The sequence below is a fragment of the Berghia stephanieae genome, chromosome 3 (genome assembly GCF_034508935.2).
Source record: "Berghia stephanieae isolate SIO BIC M18660-M18661 chromosome 3, UCSD_Bste_1.3, whole genome shotgun sequence".
Taxonomy (NCBI): domain Eukaryota; kingdom Metazoa; phylum Mollusca; class Gastropoda; order Nudibranchia; family Aeolidiidae; genus Berghia; species Berghia stephanieae.
In genome coordinates this window covers 108,365,120-108,385,221 of record NC_088362.1, presented here as the reverse complement: position 1 = coordinate 108,385,221, position 20,102 = coordinate 108,365,120, and the positions used below count along the sequence as shown (strand labels likewise).

The 20,102-nt window shown below is 33.4% G+C and overlaps 1 protein-coding gene across 2 annotated transcripts; it reads right to left on the bottom strand.

The window, feature by feature from the left end:
• Positions 1–1,171: 1,171 nt before the first annotated feature.
• Positions 1,172–17,998, bottom strand: LOC144969129 (uncharacterized). Of its 2 annotated transcripts, XM_078908231.1 has the most exons (6): positions 17,864–17,998; positions 12,683–12,972; positions 11,600–11,730; positions 5,401–6,253; positions 3,384–3,535; positions 1,172–2,946 (listed from the first exon to the last, which is right to left on the bottom strand). In XM_078908231.1, exons 2-6 carry the CDS (start codon positions 12,915–12,917, stop codon positions 2,665–2,667), a joined length of 1,653 nt encoding a protein of 550 aa, XP_078764357.1. In that variant the 5' UTR covers positions 12,918–12,972; positions 17,864–17,998; the 3' UTR covers positions 1,172–2,664. The 2 variants fall into 2 exon arrangements, with proteins under 2 accessions (XP_078764357.1, XP_078764358.1); XM_078908232.1 differs by lacking the exon at positions 17,864–17,998 and having other exon boundaries at positions 12,683–13,580.
• Positions 17,999–20,102: the final 2,104 nt, after the last annotated feature.

Here is a 20,102-nt window from a genome sequence, read left to right as displayed (position 1 = left end):
GTAATGTCCGAAACATTTGTTCCATATTTTTATTATTTGTGCGTTTGTGCCTTTCTTATTCTTATTTCTAATGTTTAACGTTATCTCAGGTGACATTTCGTGTGTGTCCATAGAGTCTTTTAAATATCTCTTTACATGATCTCTTAGATTCTTTTCCCGCCTAATTCGTTACGTCGACAATAATTATGTAGGGGTCTCAAATGTTTTGTGGTATAAGAAGCTTTTACTGTTTTTCTTTTGAAATAATTTCAAAATGCAAAACAGACCCCCCCAAAAAATAAAAAATTTCAAGAGACATCGCCCTCCCCCCCCCCCACCCCTCCCCAACAACCCCCCCCCCTCCTCAAATAGAATAAAAATGTTTTATTTGTTGCAACTTTTATTGATTCTTATACATAATAGAAAAGCACGTTTTTATAACCGTCGAGTTAATAACCATAACAATATTATTATAGGAAAAGGGGGCAGGGGGTAGAATGGTTTGGTCAATAATAGGTGCTGCATGATATCAAGCATTCAACGTGGAATAATCTTGCATTTCAATTGTATAGAATATTGCTCTGTCAAACACTGACAAATCACTCTTTTCATTTTAATGAGAAAACTTTTACTCCAAATAACGATATAGTATTTTACCCATTAAATTGTCAAAGGTCATTGAAATCTCAGGTTTGTAGCCTTTTGACTCACTTGGGTCAGGTTTCATGTACCCATTTTTAGACCAAGTAATCTTTTTAAAATGCATTTTGCCAGTTTAAGACAAAGTGTATATAATAGCGTCTTGCTAAATTGTCTCTGTTGATCAAGAAATGCATTGAATGAATGAATGAAGAATAATATAAATGATAATAATAATGATTATAGAAATAATACAATAATATATAATAATAATAATAATAATAATAATAATAATAATAATATAATAATAAATAATAATAATTACAATAATAATAAAATAAAAATAATAATAATAATAATAATAATTATAATGATAATAATAATAATAATAATAATAATAATTAATAATAATAATAATAATAATAATAATAATAATAATAATAATAATAATAATAATAATATAATAATAATACTAATAATAATAATAATAATAATAATAATAATAATAATAATAATAATAATAATAATAATAATAATAATAATAATAGTAATAATAATAGTATAAAGACCAACATTTCATAGATTTGATCAGTTTGTCTTTAACAATTTGACTGTTTAGCATTTAGACAATTCCGACATTACACTGTTCTCAGACGATGCGCCACATATACTGATAAGAATTATGTGAAGTAAAGTAATGGCTGGTAAAAGCGGCTAAACAATTTGTCACTTTCCGTATCTACACGGTATTATGTTGGGTTAAACCAGATGTCAAAAAGAGGTTTTAAAACAAACATGACCAGAAATGTGAAAGTTTAATTTTTGTCATTTTCAGCAACGATAAATTTGCCCACACATTATAAACATTACTCAAGTTTTTTGGGGTTTTTTTGATTTTGGCTATGTGTTCTAGTGGTATAGCACTCGCCTTCCGATCGAAAGTGCTGGGTTCGAGGCTCTCTCTGAGAGGGGTATAGTTGAGTAATAAGGAAAAGTCTCAATAGTCACATTCTACACCATTCTCTGGTTAAAATGAGTACCTGGTCGTTAACAGCGTTTTCTGTGTCCAAGAAAAAATTGTAATGGTATAGCCTCACAGACATCATGTCATGCTGGCTAAAGATCCATTGCAAAGTACTTTGAGCACGTTTCGTGGATATTTTGCTATATAAAAGCTTAAAGTTTTTATACATTTGATTTTGGGCATTCAATTCAACCAGACATAATACCGATTTGACGACGGGTCACATTTACCTTTCGAACAGATTGAGAGACCAGGAATGGATGAAATTAACTAAATTATCATCAGATCGTTGTCCAGAATTTGTTTGAATAAGTTTTGTAGATTTTACGAGGGCATTTGACAGAGTCAAACATATAAAGAATATTATCAAAGATATTCTGTTCTTGGTAAACAAGACACAATCAAATATCATCAAGATGATACGAACGAGACAAATAGGACTTCTTGGCGACTTATAGAGAAAGCGCAGTACAAAAAAGCATGACTATAAGGGAAAATAGAGGGAAGATGAAGTAGATGAACAAAGTCAACTAGGGGGGGGGGTGAAAGATGAGGATTGCTTGAAATGAATTTATAAGCAGCGAAGATTAGATAGTTTTAATCGCCATTGTTGGTAAAAAACAAAAAGTGACTTAACCGAATTGATTTATTAGACCTACCTACTATTAAGTAACAAATGGTTGAATTACGAAATGACGGCTCCTATTTCAGAAAATCAAAAATCAAAACAACTCAAAATGAATAAATAAACCAAAAAGAGGAAAAACTTACTGATCCCCTCTCTCTCTCTCTCTCTCTCTCTCTCTCTCTCTCTCTCTCTCTTACTCTCTCTCTCTCTCTCTCTAACTCTCTTTCTCTCTTTCTCTCTCTCCCTCACTCTCTCTCCTTCTCTCCTTCTCTCTCTCTCTCTATCTATGTATCTATATATCTATCTATCTATGTCTTTCTCTCTCTCTCTCTCTCTCTCTCTCTCTCTCTCTCTCTCTCTCTCTCTCGTATAGTACATATATTGTGCTGTAGTTTTATGAGGTTCCTGGTTTACTTAATTCAACTTCTAATCGTTTCAAAGCCAATGTCTTAACTGCAGTCCTGTCTAATTTGCCATTAATGTTCAAAGGAAACTGGTCGAAGAACAAAAAGTATTTGGGCATTGGCGTGATGTCGCTGGTCTCACTAGTCCAAAACAAACACTTGAAATATTCCTTGATGTCCTCAACTGTCATCATAGAATTGGGAGTCTTGATAATGCAAACACAAATCTGTTCATGAACAACTGGGTCAGGAACCCCAAGGACGATGCTTTTCTGAAAATATATTTAACAAATAAAGCGCGTTTGTAAGAATCGTGTGCTTCTGCAGTAAATGCCTGTAAGTTATAGCTATCTTGAATTGATAGTTGTAGTAGGGAGAATTAGGCTAAAAACGTGCACATGCGTGTTAAAATCATGAAAATTTGCATACAGGTTACCAAGATCCATAAAAACTGTTATAGAACCACTCTGGCAATCAATCATAACGTTTCGTTTTAAGACCTTAGATTTTCCCGATTACAGCTATATTAAACAAAGGAGATAACTGAGTAAATACAGCATACATATATACAGTGTTGCCTCGATCTAATAAAACAGTAGTGCTGCCTTACAGCCCGACAGTCTCGTTTGATTAAAAACCACTGCAAAGCGTTTTCAGGACGATGTGGATATTTTGCAAGATAAAAGCTCAAGTTTGATGAAATACTCACTTTGATATCAGGGTGTTTTTCTAATTTTGCCTCCATCCAGCCAGGGTAATGGATAATTCCTTTGCAATTGATGGCATTGGTTTTACGACACAGCACAAACAATTGTCCTTTCCCATCCTTGTAACCAACGTCAGACGTACGAAACCACCCATCTGTACACGAAGAGAAGGCAATGTAAATTAATTGTCCGAAAAATAGCAAGAATATCGTAACTCTAAAAGTGTGAACTCCATTCTCTTGAAACCACACATAGCTAATAAAGATTTTCCTTTTAAATAACTGCATAAACTCTATAAAGTTAAAATGTAGATTGATACATGTTTGTTCACATAACAACAGTGAATAGTTTATGTCATGAGTTGAAAATCAATGTTAAATTTTTAAACTACTTATTCTTTCGCAGCAAAGAAGAAAACATGCTCATAAATATACATTCTTTTTTATTTCAAATATGGTTGGGGAAGAGGAAGTGTTAGAGAAGGTGAGAAAGGGAAAAATACTGATCAACACCATCAGAAAGAGGCAGTTACAGTTTCTGGGACATGTGGGGAGAAGAGACGGAATAGAGAAGTTGGTAACATCTGGGATGATCGAAGGAAAGAGAGCTAGAGGAAGACAAAGAATTACTTATCTAAATAACCTAAGAATGGCCAAATGTGACTTAAAAAGCAACATATATTTCATGCGCACCGCAGAGAATCGTGATTTGGAGACAACTGACCGGCAACGTGCTCAAGAGCACAAGCCACGATGGATGATGATGATGAGGCTTGGGGATCAAACTTTTCCCGTACAGCAATGCTAGATTTTGGCCAACGACCACATAATAATTGCTGGCAAATCTAAAAAGTATAGAACTATTTATATGGAGACTGATATACGAATAACTTGAAAACCCGTTCTAATTTATGGGTAATTTTATCACCCGTTGACTTACATGATTCTTTATATAATCTGCTAAGGCTTTGACTCGAACGATTATTTATAAGATCTGCTAAGAAATAACGATCGGTCATTTACTGGGAGTTAATGTTTTTGAGTTAAATTTACAATGAAGATGTGTTACCAGATTTATTTGCGTGCACATAGAGATTTTATTGATCGTTGATGGCTCAAAAGGCTCGTCTTCATCGATGTGCATACTTATTTGCAGGTCTGATAACCAAGAGTATCACGAGTTAAATGCCGTAATGGAAATACTCTTAAACCAAAGTCAAATGTTGTCAATTACAACAATGTTAAATCAAGCCCATTTCGATTGTCAGATCTGCATATAGGTGCACATTGGTCTCGATCTATATTAATTTTCAAAATAGTATAGTAAAAACAATAAAAATGTGTCTGTTTGTAAAAGCTTTTATTCCCCCTGAAATATTGTGGATTCTCCATTAGTTATACAAGGAATTCTTGGCAGGAATGAGTAACAACCTATCATTAGTGAGCTATGTACATAATATCTGAAAGATGAATCCAAGTCTGATCACCCTAAATGTATTATAATATACTCGAAATCTGTCCTTGATATAGGATATGCATTCTTTTAACCCACAATGAACGGTAAAGACATACATAAAATAACTGGTACAATAAAACGTATGTGGGGATGCTTTAGACTGTAAGTAAGCTGAAGGCCTAATAGCAAAATAAATTACAAATCTAGATTATAACGCTGATTATTTCAAGAAGACTTGAGCTTTAATGTAGCGCAATATACACATAACGTGTTCAAAGCGCTTTACAAAAGGTCCCTGGCAAACAGCAACATGTAAAATGCAGGACGAGACATGACGCCTCTTAAGCGATACTACATTGTTTTCGGCACAAACATTGTTGTTAAAACGGTTGTGTATTCATTTTGCACCTGGGTACGGTGAGATAATGTGAGTAAAGAGCCTGTTACAATGATTCAATTATGCGCCGCTCAGATCGGGGCTCAAACCCAGGATCTTCCGATCCGAAGGTGAATGTCACTCCACAAGATCACATTGCAGCACAAGAAAACCCATGGTTTACTTACCCTCTATAATCACATCTTTTGTGACCTCAGGTCTATTCAGATAACCCGTAAAAAGGGATGGCCCACGTACAAGCAACTCCCCAGGCTCCCCAGTGGCTACTTCAAGAAGGTTTTCATCGACGATTTTTACCTCTGTATGTCCGCACGGGTCTCCACAGCAAGCGTTTTCATATTTAGACTCATCAGTCACATTCATGCCATGGGTCAAACCAAACTCAGAGGTGCCATATATATTTGTTATTGACTCCGAGATTCTTCCTATTGCTTTCATAGTGACTTTGGTTATGGGACCCCCTCCTGTTCCTATGATACGAAGCAGTTTAGGTAATTTATATCTGCCAACAGAATCTAAATGGTCTAAAATTCTTTGAATATCATTTGGCAAAATTGTCGCCTTGTCACAGTTTTCTAACTCGAGAATATGCAAGATGAATGCACAAGTGTCTTCAGCTTGTCCTGGACTTAAGTCTATAAGTACCCGTGTCAATCCCACATGAGGATATATTAAAGGCGACCCTCCTATCCACCCCAATGATCTATCGTTAAATAATATAGAATCCTGGTTTAGTTGCCATAACTCCTGGATATTTCTGCTGATGAGTTGTAATCTCTTGTGTGTATGCGGGATTAGCTTAGCAAAGCCAGTAGACCCGCTGGTACAAAACACGAGGGCGACATCGTCTTCTTTGACAGTACAGTCTTCGTAAGTTTCTATTTCCTGTTCAAGAGATTCTAACCAGCTTCCACGACCAACAAATATTACGTGGCTTAATTTAGGTAGACCCTTGTACCCAACAATTCCGGTTCTACCATCTTTGTATTTTAGTTTCTTTAAGATGACATTTGCACTGCTCTGTTATTTGAAAGATGGAGAGATAATTTTGTGATTATTCATTAACCTATAATCGTGAACAATCACCTAGCTCCTCTTTTTATTCATTGTCTCATTCTTCTAACAAACTAATGTTCGCATAAAACACAGATATAACAAACTCAATTTTATATATTTTTTAAAAATCATAAAAAGACTATACCATGCATACATCATTATAGGGAATGAGATTAGCGGAAGAGTAGCGTCCCTTGATTGGACGTCACCTTACAGAGAGAACGTCAAAATGGTTTTGCGCATGCGTCTCTCTCGTCCTCGCTTTCGGTGAAGCGTCTCATGCCGCTTTCATCGGAAGCGAGGACGAGAGACGCATGCGCACAACCAACATGACGTTCTCTCTCTTATAACTTTTCCGCCGGTGACGTCCAATCAAGGGACCCTACTCTTCTGCTAATCTCATTCCCTATAATTGAATGTGTAGCTGCCTAACAGGCAAGACGTGTGTTGTACGCTGTTGTTTATATGTCGTGTTTTTGTGGATTATCTTGGATTCTATACAGTTTTAATCTACATCTTTATATCACAAGAATTGTTTTTTAACGGACTTTTAAAATATACCACTTTTGTTAGATTTTGTCTAGGATTTTTTTTTGGTGATTTTACGTGATTTTCTACTTTAAGTCTTCATATTTAAAATGGATTTTATCTTGACAAGTGCTCACCAGGCCCTATTATTTTTATCAATTTTGGAAATTTTCTTCACGAATCAATTTTTATATCACAGACCTATTTGTCGTGAACCCTTTTCAAACAGTGACTGTTTTATTCAGAAATACTTTTATAAGAAGTTGCGAGGTGGAAGACGAAAACAGAGACCAATTATCGTGAGAACTGATCATCGGCCTGCCCCCTATCACCACCCACCAAGACCCCCACCAACACTGACACCTATACTACTAGACAATTCATTGAGTAAAAACGCACCTTACGACAACTCACCAATATCAAATTCCAATTATTTCCAGAACGACCACAAAAACAGTAAACAACAGCAAGATAAACAACACACAACAACTGAAATCGGTGAACGGATGTCTTGAAACCGTCCCTTTCTTCGACCTCCTCACGCATTAATTAACGTCCCCATTTCGACTCAAGTACAAACGGAAAACCAATCAGAAACAATAAATGGCACATCTTACAACAAAAACAATCAACGTGTTGCTAATATCAACACTCAATCATGCCAAAATAAGACTGAGGAGATAGCTGATCTTGGAAAAAACAATACACATTGCATATCTAAAGAATTAAGGAGAGAAAGAAAATCTCATCCTCACAATTTTCGAATATGCCATCTGAATATAAATAGTCTACGAAACAAATTCGACGAAATTCAACTATTACTTTTGGACAATCTGGTGAACATGCTTATCATTTCTGAAACTAATATTGATTCAAACTTTCTAGACTCATTGTTTGCAGTTGAGGGCTTCAGATTTGAACGTCATGACAGAAACAGCAAGGGTGGAGGAATAGCAACATGGATAAGATCTGACATTGCAACCAGAAGAAGACCGGACATAGAATCACCCAACATAGAGCTGAGGGCATCGTCCATGAAATAAATCTAGGCGATGCTAAATGGATTATATATTCCATCTACAGACCACCATCAACAAAGAACGAGATATTTTACAAACAAGTCAGTCCCATGATAGACAAAGGCGTCAAACATAGTGACAATCTGTTGATAGTTGGCGACTTAAATTACGATATGAACTGTGAAAACAAATCAAAAACTCTATGTGATATATGTGACGTTTTTAACTTAGTAAATATTATATGTAAACCAACATGTTTTAAAAAGAACTGCAAACCGTCTTTAATTGATGTTATGCTCACCAACAAACCCGATTTATTTTCTAAACCTTTAAATTTTTCAACAGGCGTCAGTGACTGTCACAATATGATTTCAACTTATATTAAACATAATGTTCCACAAATTAAGAAAAACAAAATATGTTATAGAAGCTTTAGGACCTGTTGCGAGAAAAGTTACCAGGAAGATTTGCATTCTGTTCTAACCAAAACCAGTAATTCAGAAAACGACGTAAATACTGAATATGGAGAATTTATCGATAAAGTAATTTTAATCTCAAATAAACATGCCCCTTTCAAAACTAGATACCCACTAAGGAAGCCAGTGCCGTACATGAACAGTGAATTTAGAAAAGCTTTATATAGAAAAAGAATGCTTCATAACAAATACTTGAAAGAAAAAACAAAAATACCATGGGAAAGTTATAAAGAACAACGAAATTATGTGATAAAATTAAAAAGAAGTTCAATTAAACGTTACTTCTTAGAAAGGTGCACCGGAGGACAGAAGTCAAAAGATTTCTGGCCAACGGTCAAACCATTCTTATCGAAGAAGGACAACAAAGATCAACAAAAGATTGTACTTCAAGATGGTGATAAGATATTGAATAATGTTGGTGATATCTGTAACAATTTTAACTCTTTCTTTGTAAATGTTGCAAATGACATTGGTAAAGACGTTGTTTTTGATCGATAAACTCACCCAAGCATCAAATCCATCAAAGAAAACTTACCTGACCTTCCTAAATTTGAATTCAAAGAAACTGATTCACACACTGTCCAGAAAGTTAACAATATCAATATTAAGAAAGCAACTGGTTTTGACAATTTTCCGGTCAGACTTCTTCAAGCTGGCTCCCCCGTGCTGGCTGAACCAATAACGAATCCCAAATCAATTTCTTTTGGTGTGTTTCTTGATCAATTGAAATAAGCACAAGTCACGCCTTTATATAAAAAACAAGTTCCTCTTAATGTGAAAAATTATCGTCCTGTTAGCATTCTACCTGTTGTTTCCAAAGTATTTGAAAAAATTATATTTTAGCAATTATCAATATATTTCGATGACATTTTTAATGACTACTTATGTGCTTTTCGTAAAGGCCACGGTTGCCAAACAACACTTTTGCGTTTAATTGAAGATTGGAAAGAGGCATTAGACAATAACAAATATGTCGCTGCAATCCTCATGGACCTTTCAAAGGCTTTTGACTGCTTGCCTCACAACATTCTTATTGCTAAACTCGCTGCCTATGGGCTAGAACAAAAAGCTCTTTATCTAATTGAAAATTACTTGAGCGGAAGAAAACAACAAATAAAATTAGAGGATGCTGTGGCGAGTGGGCAGGCATTAAAAAAGGCGTTCCACAAGGATCAATTCATGGACCATTACTTTTTAACATTTTATAAATGATATATTTTACTTTATCAGAGAGGGAAAATTATATAATTATGCTGACGATAATATCCTGTCATATTCTCATTCAAATTTCGATATGCTTTTAAAAACTATTGAAAATGAAAGCGAAATCTTATCAAGTGGTTCGAAATAAATTGCATTGAAGCAAACCCGGACAAATTCCAGGCAATGGCAGTAGGTACAAAAACACACACAAAGAAACCCACGTTCCATATTGGAACTGCAAGTACTACATGTGAAGAAGTTGTAAAATTACTAGGGAACGACATAGACTACCAACTAAAATTTGATTTACACATTAAAACCATCTGCCGTAAAGCTTCTCAGCAATTAAATGTCTTAAAAAGGCTTGGAAAATACCTTTCAAAATTGAACAAGTTAACAATATTTCACTCTTTTGTATTGTCAAATTTCAATTTCTGTCCACTAGCTTGGCATTTCTGTTCAAAAACAAATTGTGATAAACTTGAAAAGATACAAGAAAGAGCACTGCGTTTTATTTATGAAGATGACAAAAGATCCAACGACCAATTACTTTCAAAGGACAAAGTCCCCTCCCTACAAATAAGACGAATGAGAACAATTGCTTTGGAAACGTTTAAAATTTTATACAAAATTGCTCCTCCTTGTCTATCTGATATGGTCATTTTGAAAAATAACAGATACAATTTTAGATATTCAAGCCTCCTTGATATTCCAAGGGTCAGAACCACGTCTTATGGCAAAAGATCTTTCAGATATTCTGCTTCTGTGCTTTGGAATGAACTTCCCGAGCACATCAGGAAAATTTCAAATTTTAATGTTTTCGAAAATCATATCCTCTCAAGGAATGGCCAGCCATGCAAATGTAATATTTGTAATTAATCTAATCGTATATATATATATATATATATATATATATATATATATATATATATATATATATATATAATATTATGTTACTTTTCTTTGTGTGTCATGATTGGAATCTTGATGAGGGAATGTTTTAAAGGAAAATGTATTACTATGTATTTTTATGCACTATGTGTTATTACCTATGTCGGTCAAAGGCTTCTATTAGCCTGACTACATTATCTATGAACCATTTTAAAAATGTCGACAAGATAGAAATATTTGAATTGAATTGAATTGAAAATGATGTATGGAAATTATTGTCTTTTTATGATTTTTTCATATATTTTTGAAAAATCATAAAATGACATTACCTTGCATACATGATTATACTCTATTGCACTATAAGTCAGTATTAACATCCTGCGCCTCTTCTATGCTTGATCAGTGAATGATTTATTGCAGTTGTATTTACCAAAGACTAGTAAACTAATGTGCAAACGTCTTATCTGCTGTCAAGTCACTTCGATATTTCTCTCATATATGGACAAATGCATACTTTATTATTTTCACTTTAGTTTTCTAAGAAAAGTTTTACGATATTTGTACGCCACCGATATTCTGGTCATTAAAGCATGACGCTTGTTTAACAAACTAACATAATGGCATTTTACAGCTGAGCAATAGACAGGGCCGGCGGAGAGAAATAGAGAAGATGAGTTACTAGAAGGATAATCGATTGAAAAAATGCGATTTCAAACATTATGTACAAAACTCATAATCTTATTGAACAAATGAAAATCTTTTTAACAAAGATATAGTACATATAGTATATTAGTATATATATATATATATATATATATATATATATATATATATATATATATATATATATATATATAGGTATATATATATATTTAGTATATATAGTATATAATATTTAAAAACCAAATCCGAGAAAAAGGTTATTTCAATGGCTGTTTCATCAAAGCCTATTCTAATAACGTGTCAGTGTCGTGAATATAATTTTGCACAATCGCTAACTCAAAAGATCCATTTTGAGGCTTACTATAATGTGATCATATAACAGTGTACAATACTTAACAAGAGAGCTGTTGATATCATTGCCACTGTTCAATATATAAACCTGAGTCTTTATAATAAATTGTATCCATTTGATTAATTGTGCTCACAGTGCCTTACAAGTACGAACTAGTTTTGGACAACGCAAGTTTTACCTTTTCGTCTGAATTAATTATGATCGCTTTGCATCGAGAATCCTCCAGATTTTTGACGAGATCTTCACCATCAGCCAGAATAGTTTGCCCATGCATCGAAACTGCTCCTGCCAAAATGACTCCATATGTGGCTGAGATTGATTGAAATGAGGCTAATATTCAAAACCTAGTTATTTTGAAAACTATGTCATTGATATATAATATTATCTATAAGTTAGGTTACTATTTAAAACGCAGTTATGCTGAAAGAAATGCCATTGACATTTTTATACATAGACAGGACATTGTGACTATAATGGTAATTTTGCATACACAGAAAGACACCCCTCTCCTTCTACTGTTTGATTGTGATCTGCAGAATAATAATCTGAGGAGAAAACCAAGAGGAATTCAAAACGAGAAGAGGTATACGAAAGAATAAACACATTTTATATATAAACAATTGTTGGGTAACAACTGAGGTATGAGCTTAATTGTAACAATATATTTTTGTAAATAAAAAGATAATGCGTTAGAGCTATATGCCTATAGTTTTTGTAACATTAAAATGACGGAAGAAATTATTTCTATCTATTAGAACGTTTTATCGAGAAGCACTTTTCCTCAGATCTAAAAAGACTTAGCCATCGAGTCATTAGTGAGTGGACATAACCTGCTGTACTTGAGCTTGTGAAAAAAAGCCCCGTCTATTTCAGAAGTTAAAAGAAAAGAAAACATAACAAAACAAAATAAAAACAACAAACCCGAAGTGAGGAATGTTAACCCTCTCCTTACCGACTGTTTTCAAGATTATTCGCGAAATGCCTTAACTTTCTCAACACAAAAATTGATATTAGTAAAAATTGCATCTCAAAAGCAATAAACAGACCAATACATAGTTCCGTCAGTAAGACGAGTTTTACTAAACAGAATTTTGTGATGTACCAAAAAATATGAATAAGAACAATGTTTATTGTATCGTGATAAATTATGTGACGATTTTCCTGTAGTGATAAGGAGAAGTTTTTAAAAATACTGGAAGCCAAAAAATAAATCTGGTCGACGTAAATTTAAAAAATCAAGAATTCACCGTTACAAACTCACCTATCAAGCGCTCCTGAGAGTTGACTAGAGTATTACACACAATATCTCCCTTTTCAATGCCATGGCGACGAAAGAAAGCTGCACATTTTCCGCTTTTATTCCAAACGTCGTGTCGAGACAGCACAGTTCTCTTTAAGTCTTTGTCCAAGAATATAAACGCGGGCCTCTCCGGGCCTTCTGTTGACAGTAACTTAAGCCTACTATTGATTGTAAAGTCATCTGTGTTGGAAGTCATGATTGATTTGTAATTTATTTACCAGAGGTCTAAATGTATATGATGGTGTGCCTGGCTGGAGTTTTGGTGCAATTTCAACGGTCACTTGAATTTTAAGGCATGTAATTGAGGTATATTAAATTTATTTAAATGCTTGGTACAGAGCATGCAAACAAAACAGTTAATGCCATCAGAAAAGGGAAGTCATGATGACAATAGTTGTTCCTCGTTACAATAGGATTAAATAGTCTGATGTCACGTCCGCCCAGCAACCAAGCAGCTTGGTTCTAAACAAGAAAAATCGGCACTTTATATTTTTCATGCTGGCTAGAAATTTTTCACATGTTATGTGATCAGAATATATTAAAGCCAAACTATGATCAGATTTATATTTTTTTCCTCTGGATACACTTTTATGCTCGTTCTAGAAGTATTTCAGTAGGGTGTCCACCATTGTTCCGATGGTTAAGAACCAGTTTTTAAGTTACTATGCGTCATTACGAGGGAAGTGACATGACGACTGTTGAAGCCTATTAGCAACGACTTAGCAATGTCATACACTACATTATTCTGCCCAACATTTTGAATACACGTATTTGCAGAGACCACATATAATATTAGAAGGTTAAGAAGGTTGAAACGATTTGTTATATCTATTGATATCAGTAGGTAGTGGATCTGCAAGTCATATAACCCAGATTTATGGCCTCGTGGTGGAAATATCAAAGTTTATAACCAAAAATACTTCTGTGGAAAAACAATCTTTTGAATATACCGCTAGTATTTTGGAACAGTTTGACAGAACATTAATATATGAGAAAAGCCCACTTTTAGTTAATTTGCTCAGACCTGACTACTTGAAACAGGAAAAAAATCGTAGTTTCCAGGGTTGATAACAAAGTAGACATGTTAACTGAACTTGAAATCACCAACCTCACCTAAAACGTGAAAAAAATGATTTAAACTCCATTCTATACTAGCTCTGGTACCAGAACTTCGTTTTCAAGCAGTACTATTGGATTTGTCTAATGTGTATAGTTCTCAGGTTAGAGCGGAAAATTCGCAATTCTTCGTAATTTTAGTAGTAGTAGGAAGTCCTCATTTAATTAGCCTTCTGTCTAGACGGGATGGTAACAATATATATATATATATATATATATATATATATATATATATATATATATATATTATATATAGTTATGTTTTGGTTGTAAATTTTTTTTAGCCAATGCATATTTTATGTTGGTCTTTACATTTTAATTTCCATTAAATTCGCATTCCTAAAAAAATCAAATTTAAAAAAAATATAAGACTGTTATTTTCCTTCTAATTTATCAGCACAAAGCTGTGAGTACCATCTCGCCTTTTGATTTCTACAAATAATAAATCGGTTACAATCGGTGCACGTGCCAGTGTGTTGTATTTGGAAAATAGCAAAGCTGCTTGATGAAGTATGCAAAAAAGGAACTGTACTCCCTATGCCATTCCCCATGCGAATTCTTGAGTTTCCAACAAAAACGAGTGCCAGTCTTTCGTGTATCAAAGTCAAGGAAATTGCTCAGCAAAATTCTACTTACAAGCAACATTTATATCATAAATTCTTCTGCATAAAGATGATTCGAGTGCAACTGTCGAAACAATAACTTTTGCCTTCCTTTCTTATAATAGTGCACGGTGTGAAATATTTTCGAGGAAGGAATAATATTATGAAGAAAACACGCTCTTTCTGACAAAGATTGATTTCATTCTAATTCATTTTTTAAAAAATATAATATGAGTTTCGTGATCTCTGTTCTCATTTTGTTGAAGATTAACCTCGTAACTGCCGTACTCTTGAAAATCACGAGGTCCCAGGTTTGAGTTTTTATCAAGATAGCAGTAGTACTATTATTATTTTTTATTATTATTATTATTATTTATTATTATATTATTATTATTATTATTATTATATATTTTATTATTATTATTTTATTATTATTATTATTATTATATATTATTATTATTATTATTATTATTTATTATTATTATTATTATTATTATTATTATTATTATTATTATTATTATTATTATTATATTATTATTATTATATTATTATTATTATTATATATTATTATTATATATTATTATTATTATATTATTATTATTATTATTATTATTATTATTATTATTATATTATTATTATTATTATTATTATTATTATATTATTATTATTATTATTATTATTATTATTATTATTTATTATTATTATTATTATTATTATTATTATTATTATTATTATTATTATTATTATATTATTATTATTATTATTATTATTATTATTATTATTATTATTATTATTATTATTATTATTATTATTATTATTATTATTATTATTATTATTATTATTATTATTTATTTTTATTATTATTATTATTATTATTATTATTTATTATTATTATTATTATTATTATTATTATTATTATTATTATTATTATTATTATTATATTATTATTATTATTATTATTTTTATTATTATTATTATTATTATTATTATTATTATTATTATTATTATTATTTATTATTATTATTATTATTATTATTATTATTATTAATTATTATCATTATTATTATTATTATTATTATTATTATTATTATTATTATTATTATTATTATTATTATTATTATTATTATTATTTTTAGTTAGTCCTGGGTCACAGTTTTGAGGCTGCTAAGATCTTGTTGTGACTTTAGTACAGAGGGCACTGCAGTATTTCATAGTTCTTCAGGGATTATTTCGGCCTCATCTGAATCTAGAAATTTCTGATATGTAGAGAGATCCTGGTTCAGGGTAGTTACGATTGATGTTGGTGGTCTCCCTACATATTTGTTGCCATGAAGGAAATTTTCTGCCATTGCAGTTTGGGCTGGGATGTTATCTTCTCGACGTAAGATGTGACCAAATAGCCTCCATCGCTGTTCTTTGATTATTGTACTCAGGCGTTGGACCCTAGTTTTTCTTCATAGAGATCAGTATTTGTAATTGTCTCTGGCCAATAGATTCCGATTACGCGACGTAATTGTTTGCGGTCGTATGAATCGAGACTTTCTAAGTTCTTTTTTGTGAGGCCCCAGGCTCCACAATTTTATGTCAATATCACAATAATCAGTGCCTCGTAAATCTGTATTCATTTATTCTCACTGATCATGCTATTTCTATTCCATAATTTTTGGAGTTGGTTGAATGCATAGGTGGACAGCTGTTTTTGTTTTCTGATGTCTTCATTTTCGTTGATCAATGTGCCTAGTTTCCGTACACATTTCCATTCATTTAAATTTCTGTTGATTTTTGTATATTCTGTTTTAGCTTGATTCACTTTCAGAATCCATGCTTCCCGGGTAGTTGATATTATTGGCATGTATATTCTCGCTTGATGTTCTTATTCAAAGATTAGGTCTGTATCATCTGCGTATATCAATTCAAGAGTGATCTTCTTTCTTGGTGGTAATTTTCGTCTTAGATCTTTCATGGCCGATTCGAGGTATATAGTGAAATGGATTTGGACTCAAACTGTCACCTTAAGGGGATCCGATTAAGGTTGATATTGTTGTTAACTCTCTGCCGGATTCAAATTGTGATGTTGTATTTGATAATATATATCTTATGAGCTTTACGTGATCTTTGTTCAAGAATGAGTCAAGGATTGACAACAACTTAGTTCTACATATCGTGTCGAAAGCTGAACTCATATCGATTCCAAGTAACGTAAATTCTTACTTATATTTCTCCGTTCTGGCTTTCAGTCATCAATGGGCCCATAGTATGTCTGCAGTGCTTCTATCTCTTCTAAACCCGCTTTGTGAAGGTGAAAGATATTCCCCTACCTTTTCTCCAATTCTGTTGAGGGTGATTGTGCTTAAAACTTTTCTTACCGTGGATGATAAAACGATTGGTGGCAAATTTTCTAAAGGGCCTTTCCTTTTATTTTGTTAATTTAGCATAATGAGTTTTCCACTTCCAAGATTGAGAACTTTTTTTGTCTTAAATATCTTATTATACATATCAGCTAGTATTTGCATGCCTTCGTCATCAAGACATTTTAGTTCTTCTGCTCTAACACCGTCTAGACCTGGCGATCTGTTGTCATTGAGCTTTTGTATGACTTCACTTATTTCTAGGGGCGTTATAGGTGTTTCAAGCTCTGAATTGGTAGACTCGAATGGTTAAATTTCTTGAATACCCTTGTATTTCTGAGTGTAGTACAAGTTTATAGTGTTTATAATTTCTTTATCATTACATAAGGTCTTATTACATTTATCTTTGATTATAAGTCTATTATGTGTTTTTGTCGTTTGATTGTATTCATCGCTTAGAACATGTTCATAATGTCACTCTTACTGGAATGGTTTTTAAGCTCAAAACAGATATTCTTTCGTTTATAGACAAATATGAGTTTAAATAAGGTGTTAGACGGTTTGATATAAGAAAACCCAGCCCTCCCTGGATATTTTCATGTTCAAATGTTATGAGACGGCAACCTCGAATAATTTCATCATTGGTCTTGTCTTTGGTCTCCTGTATGCTTGTTATGTCTAATTTGTAAGTAAATAGGTCTTCAATCAGGTTGTTTTTCTTAAATTTTGAGGAGATACGGCGAACATTGAATGATGCGATGTTCATTCCTAATTCATAATTACGTCATCAATAGTCGAAAACTACTTCCGTAGACAAGAGACGTAAACAGATATAACTTCCTTTTAATTTTGATTATCGATAATTGGTTGTTGAAGGGGACCCGATAAAATGGTCATAAATTTATAAATTTCACACAGTACCTTGTCAATCCGTTATTAAATTTACACAGTAGACATATTTAATGAACAAAAAAATTAGTAAACAAGCAGAATCCTTGGCAGATTCACACAATTCTCGTGGAGATAATTTTATCGACACGGGGTCGACAGAATTCCAATCACGGAAGTTCACCTACCTTGTCAAGATAAGGAGTAATTTATATCGATCTGTCGCTATTTGAAGGACGAGTTTTCTGGCCATTTTTTTAAATGGTGTCTGTTCAGATGTTTTGTTTGTTTTTAAGGGTTTTACGGCGCTTGCAACATTAAGGTCATATCAGCGCCAGTAAAAAGGAAGAACATTGTATAGTAAAGAGTTCTAAAATTACAATTAAAGCACCCAAGAAAAGTGTAACATCTGAGCTTAGATGTATTATAATTAAGAAATAAAAGAATCAAGACATCATCTTTGTATTTAACGGTTAACAGGAAGTAACCTTTCATTTAGATGCTGGGCAGAAGTGAGTAGGTCCCCGAGGATGGGTAGTACCCGAGAATGGGTATTATACATCAATAAATAATTATATCGATACCACACCTCTTTCTCTCCATAAAAAAAATTAATGATTGAATTATATTAATTTTTGTAGTACATAGTATTAGTAGTAGGTAACTATGGTATATCTTAAGGAAAACAAACAAATTTTTTGTTGTTGTTGTTTTATCATCATACTGCGATTAACAATGATTATTGGGAGTATTCTTAGATAATAAAGAAATAACATCTTAATTAACGAGAATTAATAAAACTTGTAAAATATTAAATTAACCATCATTGTTTTTAATCTTGGGCTGGTATGCTGATAATTCGAATTGAATTTACATATAATGTAAAAATGTGTGGGAACATTACCTATGAAAAACCTAACAAAGAAATTGCAATCCTAATGATTGAATTTCATGATTGCCCTGGTGGCTTTACTGGCTAACTTCAACAGTGTTTGTGAATCTAGTGAATGTTGCATTGTTTGTGGTCGCTGTACAGTGCCTTATATGATCATCTCTCCTATGAGAGGAATTGCTTCTGCTTAACTGTATTTTGTTGGCTTTCAAACAACACGACCACTTCTTGGAGTGTATGTAGTGCGTTTTGGTGAATGCGGGGATTCGATTGGGGGTGCCAGTGGGTCAGGGCGAGACTGGACTTGTGGTGAGCATGGGAGCTCCACCGGTGGTCTAGGAGTATTACCAAGCAGACCACTGTCTGTAGAGTCCGTTGGACTTGGGGTGACTGGTTTGTGTGTTACGCTGTTTGGTACGTTGATGATTGGGGTTTGTGGATATGGTTCCGCCGTTTTATCCGTAATAGTTTGGGGTTGTACACTGGAATGTACTATTTGGTTGGCATGTCTGCGCCATTATACATTCGGGGATATTTCAACGTGGTACATAAGAGGTCCTAAAATATCGTGTATGACGCCATATTTCCACTGTTGACCCTGTCTGTAGCCTCGAACGAAAACTGGATCTCCGATGTTAAATGTTCGAAGATTGGCTTGCGAACCACAGTTGACCTGGGACTGTTGTTTATTGATTACGGTTGATTGGATGTTTGGTCTCAGAAGATCGAGATGTGAACGTAAAGTTCTGCCAAACATGAGGAAGGCAGGAGATTCACTAGTGGTGCTGTGTGATGCGTTCCTGTAAGCAAATAAGAATCTTGCCAGTTTTGTGTGTAAATTTCCTTTGTCATTCTTGGCGGCTTTCATTGCGTTTTTGAATGTTTTAACTGCTCGTTCAGCAAGACCGTTGGTTGCTGGGTTATAAGGTGCACTAAAAGTGTGTTTGATGCCATTTGACTTTGTAAAGGATTTAAATTCGTCTGATGTGAATTGACGACCGTTATCACTTACAAGTTGTTGACATAGACCAAATCTAGCGAATAAACTGCTGAGAATGTTTATTGTTGTAGTAGATGTTGCATTAACGGTTGGGACAACCTCTAACCATTTCGTATGTGCATCCACTACAATGAGGAACATGTGATCCATGAAGGGACCTGCATAGTCGATATGAAGACGTAGCCACGGTTTATCTGGCCAGTGCCATGGATGAAGTGGTGCATGAGCTGGATCAGGTTGCGCATGAGCACAGCCCTCACATTCTTTGGTAATGTTTTCAATGTTTTTGTCTAACGATTGCCACCAGAAGTAGTTTCTTGCGAGAGTTTTCATCTTAACCACACCTAGGTGACCTGTATGAAGTGTTGAAAGAATTGTCTTGTGCAGTTTGACTGGAGGAACAACTCTGTACCCCCAAAGTAGACAATCTTGTTGGACAGATAGCTCATACCGTTTTGAAGCAAACGGTCGTATTTCCGGAGTGATATTGTTGGGCCAAATGTCGCTTTTGACGTAGTGTATTATTTTTGAAATG